Genomic DNA, 21,717 nt, shown 5'->3' with positions numbered 1-21,717 from the left:
TTATGAGCTGAAATATGTTAGGTTTTATTACAGAACTACTATATTGCTAAGCTGTCTTTATTTTGTGCGCTCACTTGTGACAGGCAGCAGTGCCTTTGTGCTCGTTTGAGTTTCAGTACACAGTCTTTAAAAACTGCAAATCTACTGTGCCAACAGTGAATTGGATTAATTTCTCGCAAGATGTTGGATTCTGCTGACATTTGTGACAGATTCTGTTCATAAGATTTCTGGAAAGAATTTCTAGATGTAGCCACAGAGTTAAGGTAGTCTGTTTTGGTGGTCTCAGTTTTGCGTCTCTGCTTTTTGAAAATGATCTGGTTCGGTTGGTTTGAACAGCCTGTGATCTTCAAATCGAACAGGAGTAGTTTGCAACCGAATGTGAATCGACTTATACAATCACCTCTATATATTTTAGGGTTCTCATCCAGACAAGGGTGGACTGCTCCAAGCGGATGAGTTCAAGGATCTTGGGTTCCATTTCATGATTGAGGGAAGAATAGAGAAGGCGCAGGGATGCAAATTCTGAATGAAACCTGGTGTGGTGAACTGAGCCGAAATGCTCGATCTATAGGGGTGTTCACATGGCACACATTTGCTCCGGTGCTACACCGATGTATTTTGTTGCGATATATTTTACTCTGGAGCAAATTTTGTGGAGCGGTCACGCGTACAAAGCCGCTGAGCATGTCAGCACCAGCACAGCGTCGGTGCAGCTCCACTTGCGGTCACACGGCAGTTTCTGCAGCGGAGCAAAACGACAGAAAACAGAGATGTCGTGTTGGTTCTTTTTAACTTATACACAACTCAAGCAACTACTGTACAAGCACGTCCTTCTCGGCCTTCTGCTCGAGAGTGATCGCCCCTGAAAACGTAAATCAACGATGACTTCAATGACACTCAGAAAAGCAAACATCTAATGCGCCAAACAGAAAATCAAGAGAGGAAATCACAAAATAAATTATATGGGGGGCGGGGGGTTGTGAACACACAACTACACAAACAACTCCGAGACAGTCCAGTCTCCTACAAAAGGAAAGATGACGTTTGGGGACTCCACCCCCCCCCCCCCCCCCCCCCGTTCTAGTTGAGATGGTATAACCCAAGAGGTGCCGCTTACCGTTACCAGCCATGTCTTGTGTCGTTATAAAACAAACACATGACGGAAGTCCGACAGAGCACGAAAGCAACGCATTCTCACCGTACGTAATCAGCTCTTCTCGAGCATTTGCTCTGGAGCAAATTGGAGAGTTCACACGTGCAAATTTACATCGGTGCTACTTTGCAAACGAGCATTTGCAAATTTGATCCACCTCAGGGTGGTGGTTTAAAAATTTGCTCCGGTGTAAGCTGTTTTCCGGGGCTACGCCGGAACTAATTTGCACGTGTGAACGCTCTACTGGCGCAGCGCTGGCTTAGCACCGGAGCAAATCTTGCCGTGTGAACACCCCTCATCTTTCCACCCTCACCTTTGGCCACAAATTTGGTTTGTAAAGTAATGACTATTTTAAAGGAAGTATGACAACCTAATTTTGAGTGGGGGAGATTTTTATGGTAGCTCATTATTTTGTACAATGTAAGACATACTACAACGCTCCATCTTGTGAAATGAGAGAGCTCTCCTTGGAGTGGCTTACTCAGAGGTATCAGAGATACATCATTGCAAGCAGACTCAAATGATGATGAGTTGGGGGGGAGGCAGCGTTTCAATTGGCCACCCACTCACTCTTGCATGATTTGCACATACCACTGCCTTTCTTCGCGACAGCTCCTTCCACTTTTGAAATCCCATCCTCCATGCCTCTCTTTCGCCCACTCATTTCACAACTCGGGGCAATATGACAAGCAAATAAAGGAGCGCCAAGTCGATAGAATTCGGGAATCGTCACATGTTTTTGGTCAATTGTTCTTCTGTATCGAAGGAACTGTTCGCTGTGTTGCTCTTTTTGTTTATGTTGCCCTGCGACATAAACAAATTATGGATTCAATTCTCACAGTGCCTTGAGACTATGAAAATATCGTATGTGATATTATTTCAGAGTTGCCTATCATCTTTGACACGAGACGGATGCTTAATTTTTATCAATTACAATTGTTTCTGCTCATTTACATTGCATTATTACCGCCAAATAGATACAATACATCGAACCTCTCTCCACACAGAAACAAAAGCGAATTATTTTGGCCATTTTTCATCCTCTAACTTTCAGTATCCATATCCCAATAACAGATGGCGAATTGCACAGACAACTTCATATAGAGTATAATGCTGAGCTCTGTGCAGGGGCATCCAGCACTGATTTTGATATTCAGTCCTGTTTAAAATTAGGCCTTTTTCTTGAAAACAAAACAAAACAAAATGTTGGAACACTCGGGTTGACTCGGTTTTGAGGTAGATGAGTCTCTAAATTAATTAATTGAATTTATTCATTAAATAACTCAAAATGAAGAATATTCAAGCTCTTAATATGTTCCGCACACCCACAGCAATCTCCCTTCAAGCAACCATGGATAAAACGGGATGGATGTAATTCAGGGGGACGGGATGTGCAAAGTCGACAAGGCTTGATTGCCGTCGATGATGCCGATTTTCTACACTGTGTAAAGGGAGTGACCTTCTTGTAAAACTCTTAACCTTCATGTCACTCTTTAAATAGGTGACCTGGGAAGTAAATTCCTTGTGTGTTCCTTGCATACTTTGCCAATACAGTGATCCCTCGCGACTTCGCGGTTCACTTTTCGCAGTTTCAGTGCATCGTGGATTTTTCAAAAGCATTCATCAAAAAAATAAATAAATGAAAATGACGCAAAAGGTCCGCAAGGGGCGGCGAAAGTCAGCAAAACAACAGCAAGTCACATAGAGCAACATATACAGTCCTACATATACAGTACTTTTATTTACTTATTTTCCAAGATGGCGCCCGAGTAGACAGCAGTCGGCAAGTGCTCTTCAAGAGCCTTGCGTTTTCAGTTGTTTTTGTCTTTTGTTTTGTCACATGGTGTTGCTGTTACATCGTGTGGACCTGATGTGGACTGTTTTAGCATTTTTGGCCACGACATCCATCAAAGAAGAAGAATCTGTGCTTAGTGGTTGCGCCTTCTCGACAGGACCCGTGTACCGGCACTGATTTTGATTGGGAGAAATGTTGGCGCCATTTGACTGTCGTTGCTGGACAGACCTGGGGCGCTTGTGTCTTGCGCCTGTAATGGGCAGCATTTTCACAGCCCGCTTTGTTCAGCGGAAAGGTCTGTGCTGATGAACGGTCTGCGGCTGGATGGATGCATGGCTTGAGGAGCCGACGATGATAAGAAAGGAGCCCGCTTGGAATTGAAGTGGATTTACATGGGACAGGAGAAGAGAGCCAATCTCTTTTTCATCAAATGGACGCAACAGCTTCTTGTTTGCTTTCAAACTTAGCTTGTAGCAGACGTGTGCACATTTGTCACGTTGCGAGGTTGTGGGGGACCCCAAAAAGCAGGGAGGAGGGAAGAGCAGGGTGTACTTGACGAATTATATTTAATAAAACAGAGAAAACTGAATCCAAAACAAACAAAGTAACAAACAAAAACCATGACTTAAACAAAAACTATCATAACCAAAACACTACTAGAACAAACATGACAGCAGCAAAGGAACAGCAAACAAACAAACATGACAGTAGCAAGAGCAAACAATGACCCGACACTGAGTGTTCGGGCTGGGAGTCCTTTCAAAGCCCTAATTACCTATGACCAACAGGTGTGCAGCTGCCGGGGGAGCCCTACAGTGCCACCTGTTGGTCCCTAAACCGAATCATAACAACATTTCAGCATGACGTCTTTGATCCACTGGTGAAAAAGACACTTTGATTCGCTCCTCTTTCATCTATAACTGCTTCAAACAACAAAGTTTATCCAGGAAAGTGATTAAGATTGCATGATTGTCTGTGTCTTATGTGTTCTCTTGTATTATTTTGTCATGTTATGTTCACTTTTCTTTTGATGGGGGCACCCGCAGCGGCTCCTCTTGTTGCATGTTGTCTTGAGAGGGAAGAAATTTCATCTGTGCTGTACCACACATTTGACAATAAAGTTGTACTTGACTTGACTTGACATGTATATTTTTACTTTATTTTGTTAGTTATACACTAACCTAACCTAACTTATACATCTTATACACGTGTGTAGTATATAGCATTAAATAATGTTCATTACTTCATACATTTACTTCTACATGCATGTATACCATTAAAGTTGGCCTTATAAATATTATATATACTCATACACATGTAGATATACCTGTACAGGGGGATACCTACTTCGCGGATTTTCCTCTTTCGCGAGTGATCTCGGTCCCCATTAGCCGCGATAAGTGAGGGGTCACTGTAAATCCGATTCTGATTCCGACATTCTGACTTTAAAATTAAGTAAATTCCATCATGTTGAAGGAAATTGAGGCCTGTCTCAAGATTGAAGGCATTGCCTTTTTGTCTTGGTTGCACAGGATGGACGTCTCAGGCCCGGAGATCAGCTCATTGCCATTAACAAGGAGTCCTTGATAGGTGTTACCCACGAGGAGGCCAAAAGCATGCTCAACAAAGCCAAATTCAGGTGGGTGGAGCGCAGACATCTCTCCACCTAATTCATTGTGCATATAGTAATGTATGAGCAATGTATCTGTTATATTCCCAGTCAAGAAAATGCAGTGGAGATTGCTTTCATCCCAGGTAAAGGACTTTTCCAAAGCAGCACATCTCTTCACAATGGTGTTCAGCGGGCAGCAGCCAACTCTGGACGTTTAAAAGTCCACATCCGATCACCCGAGGTCAGCTCACAGTTCTGGACCTCCCATCCAATTCATTTCTAGACATTTGCTTTCTAAAAATATATTAAGAAGAAATACATATCAGTTATTTTGCATGTGAAACATACAGACCAATTTTCAGTATTATCTAGTATTTGATGACTGCTTTTTTTTTTAATTCAGCCCCATTGAATCTGTCATCTTAACAGCATTGCATTCATTGCTGCAGATGATGCAGAAGCGCTTCACATCCAACAATGTAACCTCACTTAAAGAAAAAAATGATACATTCAACAAATAAGAAAAATGGGTTCAGGTTACTTTTTGTCTCCAGTGCCACAAAACATAAAAATCTCAAGACTAGTTAATATTTATTTCTTTTCACTTTAATTATTTTATGTGGTGTCACTATTTGTGTGCGTGTGTGTGTGTGTGTGTGTGTGTGTGTATGTGTGTGTTCATTGTAGGTCTGTGCAGAGGAGCCTGCCCCAGTGTCCTCGCCTTCTCCTGACATCTGTCCACCGGATATCCATATTTCAGGTCTCAATACATGTTATGTGGGAGTGGCAATTCAAACAGAATTTCACCCAGATTTACCAAACTTTAATCTTTCGGCAATTATGGTACAGAAAAGTCTAAATGAGGTTACAATGCAATGCAAGGAAGTGTGTTTGTGTAGCACCATTCATCAAAAGAATTTCATATCAAATCGGTTGCAGCCCGACAGTCATCTGCGCTGTTAACCCAAAGGACAGCGGTGAAATGTCTCAGGGGTGCAAAATGTGTCAGATTGAGTGAAGATTGAAATTGAGGGTTGTCATGTTTATTGTTATGAGTCTTTACGGTTCACAGGTGTAGAAGGAGCTAAGACAATGTTGTTAAGAGCAGCCCAGAGAGCGTCCTGATTGAGGCAGCTTTTAATTGGCATGTTGACCAAGGCATCAGGGATGAAAAAGAAATAATGGTCAGACTGGAACTCCAGGACAGGAAGTGCAAGGGACAGACTATGCTACACTTAGGCAAAAGAATGGAAATAGCTGTTGGAAACACTTTCTTACAGATGAGGCAGGAACATGACGGTAGAAGCACATATGTACATACATCTTGTGCAGGCGATGTCAAAAAGGAATTGGGAGCAATTGTTAATCCAACAATAGTCTGCCGTGAGGATGTAAATTGAATCAATTTATCTCAAGGTCTCAGTTGGAGATGTGTGCAATTCAATCAAGAAGGTGAGGTGTCTGGCTCCAGGTCTCCCCAGCGGCATGTCACAATCAGTGATTATATCAGGACTGTCAGCAAATGGCATTGTGTTAGATGACTGGTCGCCAGGAAGACAAAGGCAGAGCAGAGAAAGGAATGGAAGCTAAAAAAGAGTGCTGTGCGGCTTTCGCAATAGAGCTGAGATAGGCTTTTGGTAGGCAGGAGGAACTTGGGCAATGTGGGATCGGTTCCCACTCAGTGATGATATGAATGTGGGTGTGAATGTTCGTTTGCCGCTATCTGCGCCCTGCGACTGACTGGCGACCAGTTCAGGGAGTAGTCTGCCTTCCGCCCAAAGTCAGCTGGGATAGGCTCCAGCAACTTCCCGCGATCCTCTTCAGGATAAACGGTGCTGAAAATGGATGGATGGATGACATCTTAAGCTCATTGGATTTGGGTTTTGTGATAAAAGAGTCTTTGCTTGGCTGAAGGGAAGACCAGAAGGGAAGAAAACAAGACCGTTTTGAGGCCAGCCATGATATACTGCTTTGAGGCACAACAGGATGCACATCTGGAGATGGAGATATTGAGGTTCTCCTTAGGAGCAACCAGGGTGGATGGGATAAGAAATTAGATGATCAGATGGACAGCCAAGGTTGGAAATCTTTGGAGACAAAGTTAGAGTCACCAGACTTGGTGGTTTGCAGGGGACAAATAGTGAGTTTATTGGTAGTAAGATGAGGAGGAGGGAGCTGCCATGCAATACAGCTACAGGAAAACGTTAGAGGTGGTTCATGGATGTAGTGAAGAAACACAGAAGGGTAGTTGGTGTCATAAAGGAGCATGCTGAAGACATAGTAGGTTGAGATCGAAAAGGATGTTGCATGATGGCTACCTCCTGAAGGACACGCCAAAAGAAAAAAATATATATTCATTTTGCTGAAATGAATAGTCTACGACCATGTTTAACTTTTGAGACATTTCCTGTATCAGTTCATAGCTCACATTGCATTGTTTTGAGTCTAGGCCAGGGGTGGGCAAACTTTTTGGCTCGGGGGCCGCATTGACTTTTAAAATTTGACAGAAGGGCCAGGTCAGCACGAGCTATGGTACATTTAAAAAAAACTGCATTTGTTGACAGTCCATATCAAACATCAACAGAACAAAAGCATGAAAGTACTATATTAATATACTTTTTTTTAAATGACAACAGTGTTGTTGAAGACCTATTTTAGCCTGTGCATTGCTGCAGATGGGTTGTGATCAGACCAGTAGAAGTAGAGCGATACAGAGGTCCTAGGTGGTCGAAAAGACCCCCCCCCCCCCCCCCGTATTTCTGAAACTTCAAGTCAATGCGCCACCTGGTGGTGAAAGACCTGTCATTACAAGTCCAATTGAAATGAATGCAATCATTCACATTGAACCATAATTGTGGACCAACCTTTGGCGGCCCGGATTAAAAAGACCAACGGGCCGGATTCGGCCCGCTGGCCGTAGTTTGCCCACCTCTGGTCTAGGCCTTCAATAGACCACCTATTTGTGGTCCTGAACTGGTATTCCCTTCGCTTTGTGTTTTGATTGGGTCAGCACGGACTTCTTTATGCATGCCACAGGAAAGGCCGCAAAGTCATTCATTGCTGGGGAAAATATGTTGAGCTCTCTAACTTTATTACTTTTGTGTTCATTTGTATATTTATTATTCCACTTGGCTGGTTCATGGGCAAGGAATGTCACTGTGGCTGGAGACTGGATAAGCAGAGGGCACGATTCAGTCAGTGCTAGATTGTGTATCGGGTTATACCGTATTTTCCAGATTATAAGCAGCTACCTTTTAATATTTACGGGCTAATGAGCTTCATGTGGCCAGTACTTTCACACCCGCCATCGGTTGTTTCATTTCTCAAATGGGTTAGTCTCAAATCACGGAATGGCGAGAGCTCAGAGATGTCGCCCAAGAGTGAGCGAGCACCAACCCTTCCGTGTGGCGTCACGCATAAAAAATAAAACAATTTGAGGATTGTGCTGACAATTTCCAATGATTCCAAGTGTGTCTGAGGTGAGACTAGCTTTGAAAAATGTGTTTCATGGCAAATCCACGCCAGGGCCACCATGACTGTTGGTCAGCACCAAAAAACTATGCCCGGCAAAATTGTTAGCAACGTAAGAGAACTTCTATTTAACAAAAGACAAGTGTCTGATCTGAAGAAATCTATCAAATTACTCTGTGGAGAATTGTTGGATTTTATTTTTGTGTGGATACCACAACACATATTTTCAGACGACAAATCAGGTTACCGTATAATACGTGAGTACAGAGAACAGGCTTATACCAAACACACATATTCATACAAAGAGGAAGGAACAATATTCTCAGAAATTGAGTAAAAGCGACCACCCCGCATATCTGACCATCTTTCCTCTGACTGCAGCCCTCAAATGGTTTTCTGGTGATATCCTAACCTGAGCCCCACTTACCTGAACCCGCAACAGAGTAGAATAATCTCCACTGCACAGCCTGTTACTTGGGTCACTCGGAGTTCACTGCTGCGAGTGCAGTTTTTAATCATTCAACTTCGTTTTTGAAGATGTTCACAAATTGACAGTTTGCCAGCTGTCGGAGCCTAGATTCGAAGAAAATGGCAAGTTCCAGGTTTGTTGCTAAAAGGAAAGAAAGTATTCTTAATCCGCTCTGAATACATTTGTTGTGGATTTATGATAGAGTTCATTTTGTTTGAGTATCCCAGGCATGGGATTTTCACATATGGTGAGTGTCTTTCAGCGCCACAGCCCAAAATTCCAAAGTACAGAGAGTAGACCCTGTACGAAAAATTCTGGGGTAAATTATTTTTATTTACCACCCCATAGATTTCTTTCATTCTGTTCATCATCATTGGTCACTCTAAAACAGCTTTGATTGATTGGTTGATTGATTCTGTTATAGAGTACATTGCACACAATGCTCACACTACAACAATCAACAATCATACAGAATGGTTACAGAATGGGACAGGAACAAACACATTAATTTTTTTATTTGTTTTTTTCTGCTAAGGGAAGTTCATAAGGGAGCAACTTCAAATAAATTCAAGCACTTTGAATGAGGTTACTAATCACTAAATTGAAAAACAGGGAACATCGAGATTTGGCACTAGGTGTGGAGGACAAGATTAATGTAACGCCCTCTGCCAGGGCACTGTGACCTGAGTTTGACCTGCACAGTTTAAAGCACACTGATTGACAGCTGGAGTTCTAGTGAAATTACCAATCAGTATAACCGTTTAAATCTATAAAGTTTGTTTCAGTATTGTGACATTAGGAAGGCATACTTTTAGGGAGACAAATCTCACGGCACACCAGGGGATGGTGTGCCTCTGACAAAAAAATATATATTTTCTGCCATCTAATAGAATATCATTTAGTTGTTCTTTCTGTCAAGATAAGTTTCTGGTCAAGGTAAATTGGCAAGGATACACTAACTGTTATACTAAACAAATACATTTCTAACCAATTTAGTGACATTTGAGAGCCCGCACTAATGTGCCCTTGCACACTGGTCGGAATCACTGCATCGTGGTACCAAATGAATCCACTTTGACGCTCATCAGCTCAAGGTGGCATACAGGAGAGAACAAGATTACCAGAGCCTGTTGGACTCGTAATCTAACATTTAAAGTAATAATTTAACAACAAATATAAAGAAAGAGTTGTATATTGGTCAAAAAGTCATATAACCTGTGTCAGACTGCATTCTTATTGATAAACATGCAAAGACATTTGACGTTTTCAGCCAAGTAATTAAATATACAGTGTAAGTGGCAATATTGACCAGCCGCTTTTGCAGGGTTTTTCACCCTCTCAGGGGGACCGCGGTTACTACAGTGGACGGTTTATCATGTTATCAGGTTACAGGCTTAATGCAAATGGAGTGAGCGTCATATGGCTAATATGTTTGTGTTTGTTTTATTTTGCCTTCAAACAGCCAAGCAGACAAATATCTCCAATGGTAAGGGTCACACGTGGGTCCCAGAACCCACATGCCTCACATCCCAATCCTATTGACAAGGCTTACCACAGTCCAAGTTATTTTCTAGGTGGTCTGACCCCTCCTTAGCTCCCTTTTAGACTCTTATTGGTTAAGCCAGTTGCTAGCTGTGACAGATGTCAGCACTTTCCAAAGAGGTGCCAAGATACACATGCAGAAGCAAAATACAGTGTTTGTTTGGGGGGTGGGATTTGCCCTGATTGGTCACGTTAAATGAATCTACATTTCAATTTGAGAACTTATCATGTCAAACTATTTTTGCATCACTTAAAGAGCCACAACACAAAGCCGATGGAAAATCTACTTACACATGCTCGCTCATCTCTTTAAGATGATCTCGCTGACGGCCGTCTTGTTACACTTTGTCTTTGTCACCCATCCTGAAACACAGCTGGGCAACAGCTCATCAGTGGTGTGCAATCCTGTTAGAAAGATAAACCGGCATGTGCCGACATAGGTAAAGCCCTATATGCACGCGACTGTTTCAATGGGGGTGGGGGATGGTTAAAGATGAGCCAGTAACAGAAAGGAATTTCTCCTCACATTTGTATCGTGTTTTTCAAATTTATAAACCTGTGCAAAGATTAAAATTACAAGTTGAAAAGGCAAGAAAAAGGACGAGATCAGGCAAGTTAGAAATGTATGTACAAATAGACCAACCGGGACACACAATCTAAATTAAAATTGGCACAAACGGTTGTCGGGACTTGTACAATTACTATTAACTCATTCACTCCCAAAGACGTTTTTAAACGTCTTTTCAGACTTGGTTTAGAATTGGCTGGTACTGAATGAGTTAATACTTTTGACAGGTCGTACCACCACACGTTCAAAGCGTAATAATTCGCGCAAGGTCAAATGGGCCTTTGTGGATGTTCACCCTTAATTGCACAAAAGAAAAGTGAATCATATGAACTGTGTGTGCAAGCAGGATTTAATGCACAGACTGTTGTCACGGCAGCAGGTCTGTCAGTCATCACCACCGGTTAGGCGTGGGACAGTTTAAATCCTTTGGATGAAAGGGAGGCAGGTTTTCGCTGCTATCAGGTTACTCCCAGCAAAAGGACTGAGCACTTTCATAAACACACGCGCCCGCACACACATCCACACACTGCAATGGCAGTATCGGTGCCATTGCCATAACAAGCAGACTCACAAATCTGGGACAGGGAAGCTCATCAAATTAGTATTAGGCACTGACTGTCTGCTCTCCTGTTTTTCACCGTGTTTCCTCGCTCCCATCTACATAATCACTCGTCTTTCCACTACTCCACTCTTTTTAATCATGTTTTTTTTCCATCCTGTCCCCTCAGGCTAAAAAAAATAAAAACCCTGATAACCGCAACAACCCTCTTCTCCAAAATCCAGATTCATCCACTTGATTAGTCCAGATTATCGGGTGATACATCCTGTCTGTTATTGCCCAATCAGATCACATACTATCCTTGTCCTTGAGCCACTTGTTTAACTTGCCATCTTTTCTTTTCCCTCTCTAGATTCAACCAATCCGAGTTCACCCACAGGGGCCAAACCTAAGATCACACTCGACCCCTACATTCGGCTCAAATCAGACAAGTTGGATTTGGTGAGTCCGATCAGAGGCATTTTTCCCAGCAATTGAAACCAATTCTGAGGGACAGTGCATTAACCCTTTCAGCATCCCCTTGCTGACTTGCAGTTTCACACCCACAGTCTTATTCAAACCTGCTAGAGACGAAAGTGCTGCAACAGTTAAGTTATTCATAGATGAAACTATTGGAACAATTTTTGGAGAAATGAAAGCGCTGCAACAGTTATGTTGTTAGTAAACGAAAATATTGGAACCATTTTTGGAAAAACGAAAGCACTGCAACAGTCATCGGGAAAACGAACGTGAAGTATCAATTGAAAGCTACACCCTGTTTAGAGTATCTAAGACTTGCCTTGAGATATTGCTTTTGCGCATTTGTGCGCTGACCACAACCATTGTTTGAACCACACGTTCTCATAACATCTTCATGAAACAACTTCTCCATTCCCAGCCTCTGATTTCACACATTAGCTCAACCCGAATTCAAACGAACACGCGTAGGACGCGGAGGGTGCAGAGGACGGCGAAAGGATCCCTGGCTATGTTGATGTTCTGGCTATGTTGGGAAAGAAAAAGAAAATCAGTCTCCACATGAAGTGGACCCCCCGTGTATGTTGAATTGCAAGCTTTGAAAACCGTAACTCTATCAGGACCTTTGATGTGTGAGTTCAACTTCTTTCATGTCTTCAGACTGATTGTAGTCAGGGAATTTCTCTCATTCACATAAACTCTCTTGCCGCTTCTTTTTTCTGATTTTCCCCTTTTGCGCCCTCTTCCAGCCCCAAGCTCTTTCTCTCCTCATCTAACTATTGATCTTTCTAGCAATCTGACTCTGCTCTTTTACACTGACACACTTCAATTGAGTTTTCACCATACTCTTATTAGCACTTGATCTCATGGTTCCTGACGCTCACCCTTGCCTTCAAATGTCACATCTCTCTGCGGTTCGGGACCTGCTGTGACTGATTCAGCCATATGGGCTGCTTGTTGTTGTTTTGTGTTTTGTCAAGATCCCACACAGATGGAGCTCAGCTCCCCCGTTTACCAATTCGTTCATAAGATTAGAGAGAAAATGTTTAAATAGTTCAGTAGTAGTTAAGAACCATGCATTCACATCAAAATTGATAAAAGAGAGATAACCATTCTGCCTGAGACCTTAATGCGACTTGCCATTGGATATTTACATCTGCATGTAATACTCATCAGTCCTGCATGGATAATGGTTGGCAATTTTGCTGAAACTATGAAAAATGTGTTGATTATGATGTCATTTTGAAGACTGTTTGTGCTGTTTGCTCTTTTTTGTGTTTTAAATGTATATCCCTTTCTTGTTCTAGCTTCTTGGTATGTCATCACTATGCTTGCCAATATGCATAATAATCATCTCAAGCCTGACAAGTGGCGCTTCTGTGATTGTCTTCACGTTAACTCTGTTCATCAATTGCAGGCTCTGTCCTTTCTCGGCTTGGATGTCACGGACGAGAAAAGAAAGAAGTTACGACAGAGCCTGACGCCAGACCCGCAAGGCACTGTGGCCTACGGAGGTGAGTCCCTCATAAACACACACGCACACGTGCAAACGGATAGCTGCTTCGAGTTGCCTCAACTGCAAGTGACAGATCCGTGTTGAAATGCTGTCAAATCGCAACTCCATTGTGATGGCTGTATGTCACTTATTGGTTGTGGCACTTGTGCGCGATGTCCCGTGGAGCCGTAAGCCTGTTCTGTTTCTGCAGCTTTGTCCGAAAATATGTGTTGAATTTGAAATACCCGTTACCGTATATGCAAAGAAGGACCTGTGAAACATCTTCAAAATAATTCCTTGGTGACACGACTGCGCCAAAACAAGGAAATCGGAGGAAGGAATCTACCCGCACCTGAAGCCCCGGTTGATTGCTGAAGGCTACTGATGCTACATTCAGGACACACAAAGCATCAGAACGGTAGCAGGAAGAATGATGAGGGCTAAAATCTCAGAAAATCCAGGGCCACTTCAACTCCAACGATGCCCAGAGCATGTGGAGAGGCATGAACGTGCATCACAAACGACACCAAGGATGCTCAGTGCCCAAAAGACCCCTCTCTGCCCGATGCCCTCAGCAAGTTTGTCTCCCCGCTTCAAGGACCCCACCAACAGCACCCCGAATGTCAGACTCACAGCACCACCCAATGACACGCAGCCCCGCTTGTCCCCAGCAGACGTGAGGAGAGCGTTGTAAAGCATTAACCCCTGCAAATGACCTGACAATATCGCAGGGCAGGTACAAAGAGACTTTGCCCATCAGCTGTCCAAGATACTAACAGACATTTTCAACACCTCGCTCCAACTAACATCTGGCCCACCCTGCCTAAAAACTGCCCCCATCATCCCCATACCTAAAACCTCCACAAGGTCTGAATGACGAGCGGCTAGTAGTCCTCGCTCCGATAGTCGTGAAGTGCTTTGAGAAGCTGATCATGGTACGAATCAAGAATTACATCAACATCATTACGAACCCTGAATTTCTCCTCCGTTTTCAACACCATTATCTCACAGAAGCTGATGCAAAAGCTGAACATTCTTGGGCTGAGTCCATTCCCGTCTGGACTTCCTGACCAACAGTCAGGTTCCACAGCACCGTCACTGGCTCAGCCCACAGAGTTGTGTGCCGAGCCACCCGCGGTTCACACTACTGACCATATGACTGCTTTGTGAAATTCCCAAGCTGTCTTCCAGTCAAGTTTACAGATGCCACAGTGGTAGTGGGATGCATCATGCACCCCACTGCATCAGAGTACAGAGAGGAGTATAGAACATCTGGTGTACTGGTGCAGAAGCAATCTTTGCATCAATGTGAAGAAGACCAAGGAGATGTTGGAAAAACAGACACCCCTTTTTCCCTCTGCACATCGGAGGAGCAGCAGTGGAAGTGGTTCCAAATACTTAGAACCTTGAAGTCCACCTTTTCAAGGACCTCACCTGGAGCCGAAACACTTCCTGTCTACAGAAGAAGGCTCACCAATGTCTCTACTTCATCCAATAGCTGTGACGTGCTGGATTAGGGAACTGTTTCATGAGGAGCTTCTCTAGAAGTGTGTGGAAGAGCGTCCTCAGCACCATCATCGCCATGTGTGGCTCCCGAAAGGAAGGCTTTTCAAAAGATGGTAAAGGCGGATTTGGGGGAACGGCCTCCCTGCAACTACAGACGTCTTCACCGGCGGATACAGAAAGAGGGCTCTCTGCATCATCAAGGACCCAGCACGCCCCACACACACCCCTCCTCCATCTCTTCCCCTCAGGAAGGAAGCTAAGGAGAATCCAGAACAGGACCACCAGGCTGAGGAACAGCTTCCGTTCCGCAAACTTTCAGACTGTTTAACTCACGCAGTGCTCTGGAGCCCCGACATCAGCAATGCCTGTTCCTCCTTGCACATTGAACACTTTGTCCTTGAGCACTCAGCGACCGACCGGTGAGCACATTCTCCTCACGGTTCAGAGTTCATGGGTTCATATCCGGGCACCGGCCTTTTTGTGTGGAATTTGCATGCTCTTCCCATGCTTGCCTGGCTTTTGCCTGGGTTCTCTGGTAGCCTCCCCCAATCCAAAAACATGCATGGTATCTTAACTGAACGCTATAAATCGGCCATAGGTGTGACTGTGGGTGCGTTTAGGCCAGAGGTGGGCAAACTACGGCCCGCGGGCCGAATTCGGCTCGTTGGTCTTTTTAATCCGGCCCGCCAAAGGTTGGTCCACAATTAAGGTTCGATGTGAATGATTGCATTCATTTCAATTGGACTTGTAATGACAGGCCTTTCACCGCCAGGTGGCGCATTGACTTGAAGTTGCAGAAATAGGGGGGGGGGGGGTCTTTTCGACCACCTAGGACCTCTGTATCGCTCTACTTCTACTGGTCTGATCACAACCCATCTGCAGCAATGCACAGGCTAAAATAGGTCTTCAACAACACTGTTGTCATTTTAAAAAAGTATATTAATATAGTACTTGGACTGTCAACAAATGCAGTTTTTTTTTTAATGTACCATAGCTCGTGCTGACCTGGCCCTTCTGTCAAATTTTAAAAGTCAATGCGGCCCCCGAGCCAAAAAGTTTGCCCAATCCTGGTTTAGGCTGTACCCCGCCTCTCACCCAAAGTCAGTTAGGATAGGCTCAAGCACACACACGATCCTCGTGAGCATAAGCGGTATGGATGGATGCGTATAGCACGACCTCTTTTTGTGACTCACTCCAAATCAGCCCTACTTTGATCATACAAAGGCTCCAAAATGATATTGCTGAAGAGAATCTAATCTGGTTTGGTAATCTGAAACATTTCAGTTCCATGAAGATGAAGGCAAATCAGAAATCAGGAACAGGGCACATGCTTTTTCATGCGTGGATGTTGGATTCATTTCTGAGCCATACTTTATTTTGTGATTTAACAGTAATGGAAAAAGCACAAATCCCTCCATCAATGTTCCATATCAGGGTCATGGGGACTGACTTTTGGCAGGTGGCAGTACCCCTTGCCTGGTATGTTCATAGTCAATATTCACATTCATACCTATGGATTTAACATGCATCGTTTTGAATGTGGGAGGAAGTTCCCAGGAACAAAACCCATTGCAAGCACAAGGAGAGCATGCGAACCCCAACCAGGAAGGCCTGAGCAGCAAATACAACACAAAAGCAGGCAGCCCACTTCCACGGGAGCTTTAGCACTGATTATGTAATCAGAGTTCATCGCAACATTACGATGCAAATAGAAGTGAAATTTCCAAAGGATTTTCATGACACCTCGGGGAAAAAAAGCGTACTTCTAACTGACATTCCTTCTCCGAACTATCAGAGTTTGTTGAGGCCACACGGACCATTTTCCAGGACAACTTGGAGGAGCTCAGTTTAGGTGCAGGTCCTTTCCTGTTCTCCTATCACGAAGCAGCCAGTCTGATGGACACGTCGGCCTTCCACTCCCCTGTAAGCAGTCATCTCATCCTCATCCGAGTGGCGCGTAGTTTATTCACTATGATCACTATCTAATTGGACCCGTGTGTGTAAATTTGCGTTTGCGTCCGCAGACATATGAATCGGAGTGCAGCTACAACAGTGAGGAGCTGGAGCAGTTTCAGAGTGAGGTGAAAGAGCTGCAAACCCAGATGAAGCAGCTCAAGGTGAGTGCACGCTCGCTCTCAGACTCAGGCCATGGCCACACAAGCACGGCATACGCTCTGATGTTTGCAGCCTACAGTTTGTGTTGCGCAGCACAATACAACCGAATCATATCATATTGTTTGTGCAGTCAAATTGAAATGGAGTGCCTCTCGAGTTTGGGTTTATGGGTTGATACCTTGCTCAAAAAGGTACCGTATTTTCCACACTAAAAGGCGCACTGGATTATGAGGCGCACCTTCAATGAATGGCCGATTTTTTTTTTTTTCATATCTTGGACGCAACGGAGCTGCAACAAAACTTATTTAATAAAGCAGTGACAGTTCACTGAACCAACAGCGAGTTATAACATTGACTAGTTAACGTTGAACTCTCTTGCCGCTATTCTATTTCCGTGTTCTATTGCATGTCTCCAGCAAGGAGCCATTTTGGGGTCGACATATTATCATAATGACCATACACAAGGTGCACCGGATTTTAAGGCGGGCGCTGAGCTATTAAGAAAATTGAAGACTTTTAGGTGCGCCTTTTAGTGCGGAAAATACGAAAATACTATCGTGCCACACATGAGTGAACAATCATGACCCACAAAAAAAAAGTTTTTTTCACAGGTACCCGGTGAATTCAAGTGCTGGGGCAGCGGCAGCTGTAACAAATCGCTTAACAAAACAGTTAACATAAAGTAAAATAATAAACACAACACATAACATAGAACACGGACAGTCGTGCAGAACGAATAATTTGAATTACAGAACAGCTTTGGCTGTTTGATCATATAAATTCACAAGCATACACTGAACCACAGCCACCCCCAATGACCCAAGTTTTCAAGATTTATTTATTTTTGTTCATTTCACGTTTTTGGATTAATTTGAAAGGGAATTCAAACGTATAATATGTAGATCGAAATAAGAAGTTAGAGGTTTTATAATTTTGTATAATCTGCAGTGTCAGACAGTCAATTTGTTTGTTCTGGTGTGTCACCCAGCCTTATTTATACTGACTGCTGAGAAGTAAGGCCAAGCCTGACTTGAATGTTCTTTTTGTAACAAATCAGACATAACACAACATGTTACATTTCACTGATGGAGTTTTACCATTCTAAAAGGCAAATCAATACAAGTCTATCAACTGGAATAATACAAGTTAGTAAGTATGCACTACTTTAATTCATTGACCTTTTTCTCGATGCACACTATATCCACACTGTACTTGTAGTTGCTATCATTCAGTTCAATGAGTTGCATTTTTTTGGGGGCATGTTTGTTTTGACAGGTGGTACTAAAGGACATGGAGCACAGCAAGAAAACGCTTGAGGATGAGCTGCAGAAGACCTCTGAGGTATGAGACAATGACACAAAAGTAGTGCATCAGATGATATTTAAATGTGAAAACAAAAAGAATTTCCAGTTAAGATGATACACTGACTCCAGAGCATCTTTTCAGAAAGCGTGTTTGACTGTGGAGGAGAACGCCCGTCTGAAGAGCCGTCTGCAAGCAGCGGAGGCCGAGGTGGTGCAGCGCCACGCGAGCAGTGCCGAGCAGGACTACGAGGAGGTGATCCAGCTGCTTGAGGCTGAGATTAAAGACCTAAAGAACCAGCTGGCGAGCAAGAGACAAGCACGAGGAGGAGAGGCCACAAAAGTGAGTCTGCCAATCAAAGTCAGACTCTCTCAGTAACACGTTATTTAAAAAGCACAGAGACACAGGACTCGCGCTGGATCTCATTAGATGATGCAGTGGCAGTGGGCGTATTTTCTTTTTGGTGAAAAGCAGCAGATGAGTTGTTCTTTCGCACTACACACTCACACCCCAGCCAGCATCAAGTGTAATCCTCGCTCTTCCGTCGCAGCATAATTACACGGAACTCTGAGTGTTTTTTTTCTTCTTCATTATATAGTATCATCGTGTCGTCCGTTCCCCTGTGCCATAAGAAAAGGCTCGATGCAGAGAAGGCGCAGCAGCTGATGTTCCGTAGTTCTAAAATAGGCTTGAGCGTTTCTATTCTGCATTCTTTCTTGCCTCCTCCCTCACCCGGTGGGTGCCTGCAGCATTGTCAGTCCCAGTGAAGCACACTCGCTCTGACTGAGCCGCTTGAGCCGCAGCCACAATATTCAGCGGCAACCTCGCTGTGATGAAGCAGAGGCTTTTCACTCATTTGCTCTCGCTCTCAGGCTCACCACTCACAGCTTTTCATCTCGAGCGCTAAATCCCTTGGTTTCACGCTGCCTCTCAGCGACCGGCGACCTTACTCTGACTCCCATTCAAATCATCAGTTGCAGTGATCTCTTGGCCCTTTGTTATTCCGCTCCCGTTGAATCGTTGTATCTCTTTCTTTGCAGTCCAAGCTTATCCAGGTGATCTGAAACGGTACGCTCCAAAAGTAATGGTACGGTGGGAACTGAACTCACTGCCAAGTCAAGCAATTGAACCACTATTTATTTATTTATTTGTTTGATTCATTGGGACAGTGCACATTAATCAACACGAGAATAAACTGTGTAAATGCGCCAGACTTTTAGCATACCGTAAATGCTGCTTTTCAGCCCCAGTCCCAAGGCAGGTTTCTAAAATAGCATAGTGAGACACATAAAACCTTAAAATAGAAAATCAGTCATAAATAAACAGAAATACGAACTGAATAGATAAAACATCATAAAACGGACAATACAAACTGTTGCAGCACTCCAGTGGATCAGAGATGTCATGCTCCAAATGTGCACAGGTCTGCTACAAGCTAAGTTTGAAAGTAAACAAGAAGCTGTAGCGTCCACTACACCACCGGATAAGGTGACGAATGATTTCCCACTCAGTTTGGGTGTACCGTTTTTATACATTGGTGGACAAATGATTCACCAAGCCTCTGAGTTCATTTTGCTGTTGCCATGAAAGTGCGCCCCCTAAAGGTCTACCCCTTTGTGATCATGAGCAGCCTTTATTTCTCAACGCTTTATTTAGCCGTTCTGCTCTCGTCTCATCAGTCTTTGAATTTTTGTGTTTCACCATTTTCGAATTTGATGGAATGCCAGTCTGGTTTTATATTCTGCCTTTTAATGAGTGCTTTGTAACCTCTGTACGTTGCGTTCATCAAGTCGTAGGACTCGGCGATTCAGGTACATTCTCTGCGCTCCCTAGAGGTTGTTATTGATCTTTTCTTGACAGCTCTCCGCGTGTTTCTGTCAACAACTGGTATGTTTTCCTTAATCTACCCCATTCAACGTTTAACATTTGAATGTCACTTCATTCTTCAGAAAGTTACAACTGATTGTTTTGGCATTTTTTCCAGGTTCACAAGTCTCTATCTTTCACCTTACTGGAATTTTAATGATCGTTGTACTGATATAAATGTCCACCTAAGAGGCAAACCCCAAACCTGAAATCACCATCGATAGTCACCAATATTTAGTGTTCAAATAATCATCTCAGTGGGCCACACATGGGCAACAGAATATGCCAGTCAGTCAAATGTTCCAATAATTTTGCTAACATGAAAAATGGGTGCTCTCTTCCAATTTCTGTATGAGATCCAGAAGTACATTCCTAGAAATTAAAGCTCTAATGTTGATCATCAAACTCAAATGCATTCAAAAAATAATGATGTCGTCAAAGTTAAAAGAATCACATCTTTCATTTCATAAGAGTCCATTGAGACTCTTTATATTGTTAATATCTGAATTAATTCATGGCGTTATGTGAAATGTATTTTTGCCAGGAAGAGGTGCAGGAACTGAGCAGGAGGCTGACTGCCATCGACTGTCAGCTTCGGAAGTCCGAGGTCAACAGAAAACGTCTTGAGATGTCCAACAAAAGACTGCTCGGCTTTGCGCAGGTACAAAACTCATGTGGAGCCAAAAATTGTGTCACGATAATGAAAGGGACAATGGACTGGGCTGAACATTGGCCTGTACGTAAATATGATGTCAACACTACAATCGGCCATCCCCTGAATAACTGTAGTGATTTGAGTTTTATTGGGTGATAAATTTTTAGCCCAATTGGAAAGCCCCCAAAATGAGAGGAGTCTATTTGATTTGATGCCACCTAATTATTGTGCCTGTGCTCGGCCCTCAGAACGTCCACAAGGTATTAACAACACCCAGTCTGTTTGGAGGAGAACTTGGGTAAGGCATACATTCTTAACTCCGCTGTCTGCTGCCCCGCTGTTAATTTACTATTTTGCTTTCTGTTTTATGTGGCAGGAGCAACAGGCCGTCGCCAGCTGCAGATAGTCCCGACACCTTGTCGCCTCTTCCTGATCCCGCTTTGCAGCTGGCTGTTGAGGCCAAAGAGCTGGTGCAGGGCGTATTCACCCTCCCCAATGATGACAAAGGTATCACGTGCTCTCAGCTGGTTAAAACAAAAAACATTGGCTTACCCTTTCAAAGCAGCCATCCATTTTCCGATCCATTTTATCCTCACAAGGGTCGCGGTGGGTGCTGGAGCCTATCCCAACCCAGTAGGTGGGGGACACCCTGAACCGGTTGCCAGCCAATCACAGGGCACACAGAGACAAACAACCGTTCACACTCACACTCACACCCAGGGACAATTTAAGGGGTGTTCACACGGCACACATTTGCTCCGGTGCTGCATCGATGTATTTTGTTGCGATATATTTTACACCGGAGCAAATTTTGTGGAGCGGTCACACGTACAAAGCCGCTGAGTGTGTTAGCACCGGCGCAGCGTTAGTGCAGCTCCACTTGCGGTCACACGGCAGTTTCTGCAGCGGAGCAAAACGACAGAAAACAAAAAGCTGTCGTGTTGGTTCTTTTTAAAACTTATACACAACTCAAGCAACTACTGGACAGGCACGTCCTTCTCCTTCTCGGTCTCCGTGCCTTCTGCTCGAGAGTGACCGCCCCCGAAAACGTAAATCAACAATGACTTCAATGACACTCAGAAAAGCAAACATGTAATGCGCCAAACAGAAAATCAAGAGAGGAAATCACAAAATAAATTATATGGGGGCGGGG

The 21,717-nt window shown here is 43.7% G+C and overlaps 1 protein-coding gene across 4 annotated transcripts in view; it reads left to right on the top strand.

Annotated features, from left to right (window-relative positions):
• The window catches only part of LOC147193293 (syntaxin-binding protein 4), a 95,209-nt gene that overhangs the window by 69,851 nt on the left and 3,641 nt on the right, over positions 1-21,717 (top strand). For 2 of the 4 annotated variants that reach the window (XM_086132475.1, XM_086132476.1), the window contains exons 9-21: positions 4,481-4,587; positions 4,669-4,801; positions 5,248-5,320; positions 9,963-9,986; positions 11,522-11,610; positions 13,043-13,139; positions 16,422-16,549; positions 16,651-16,743; positions 18,017-18,082; positions 18,188-18,385; positions 20,454-20,570; positions 20,813-20,862; positions 20,941-21,071. In XM_086132475.1, the coding sequence (XP_085988601.1) occupies positions 4,481-4,587; positions 4,669-4,801; positions 5,248-5,320; positions 9,963-9,986; positions 11,522-11,610; positions 13,043-13,139; positions 16,422-16,549; positions 16,651-16,743; positions 18,017-18,082; positions 18,188-18,385; positions 20,454-20,570; positions 20,813-20,862; positions 20,941-21,071 (1,306 nt within the window). The remainder of the gene's footprint in view (positions 1-4,480; positions 4,588-4,668; positions 4,802-5,247; positions 5,321-9,962; positions 9,987-11,521; positions 11,611-13,042; positions 13,140-16,421; positions 16,550-16,650; positions 16,744-18,016; positions 18,083-18,187; positions 18,386-20,453; positions 20,571-20,812; positions 20,863-20,940; positions 21,072-21,717) is intronic. The other 2 variants (XM_086132477.1, XM_086132478.1) reach the window with 1 other exon arrangement.

Source organism: Hippocampus guttulatus, chromosome 16 (genome assembly GCF_054856545.1).
Source record: "Hippocampus guttulatus isolate MCC_2025c chromosome 16, RoL_Hgut_1.0, whole genome shotgun sequence".
Lineage (NCBI taxonomy): Eukaryota > Metazoa > Chordata > Actinopteri > Syngnathiformes > Syngnathidae > Hippocampus > Hippocampus guttulatus.
Note: the sequence above shows the minus strand (reverse complement) of the source record. Positions and strands in the feature narration are given on the sequence as shown.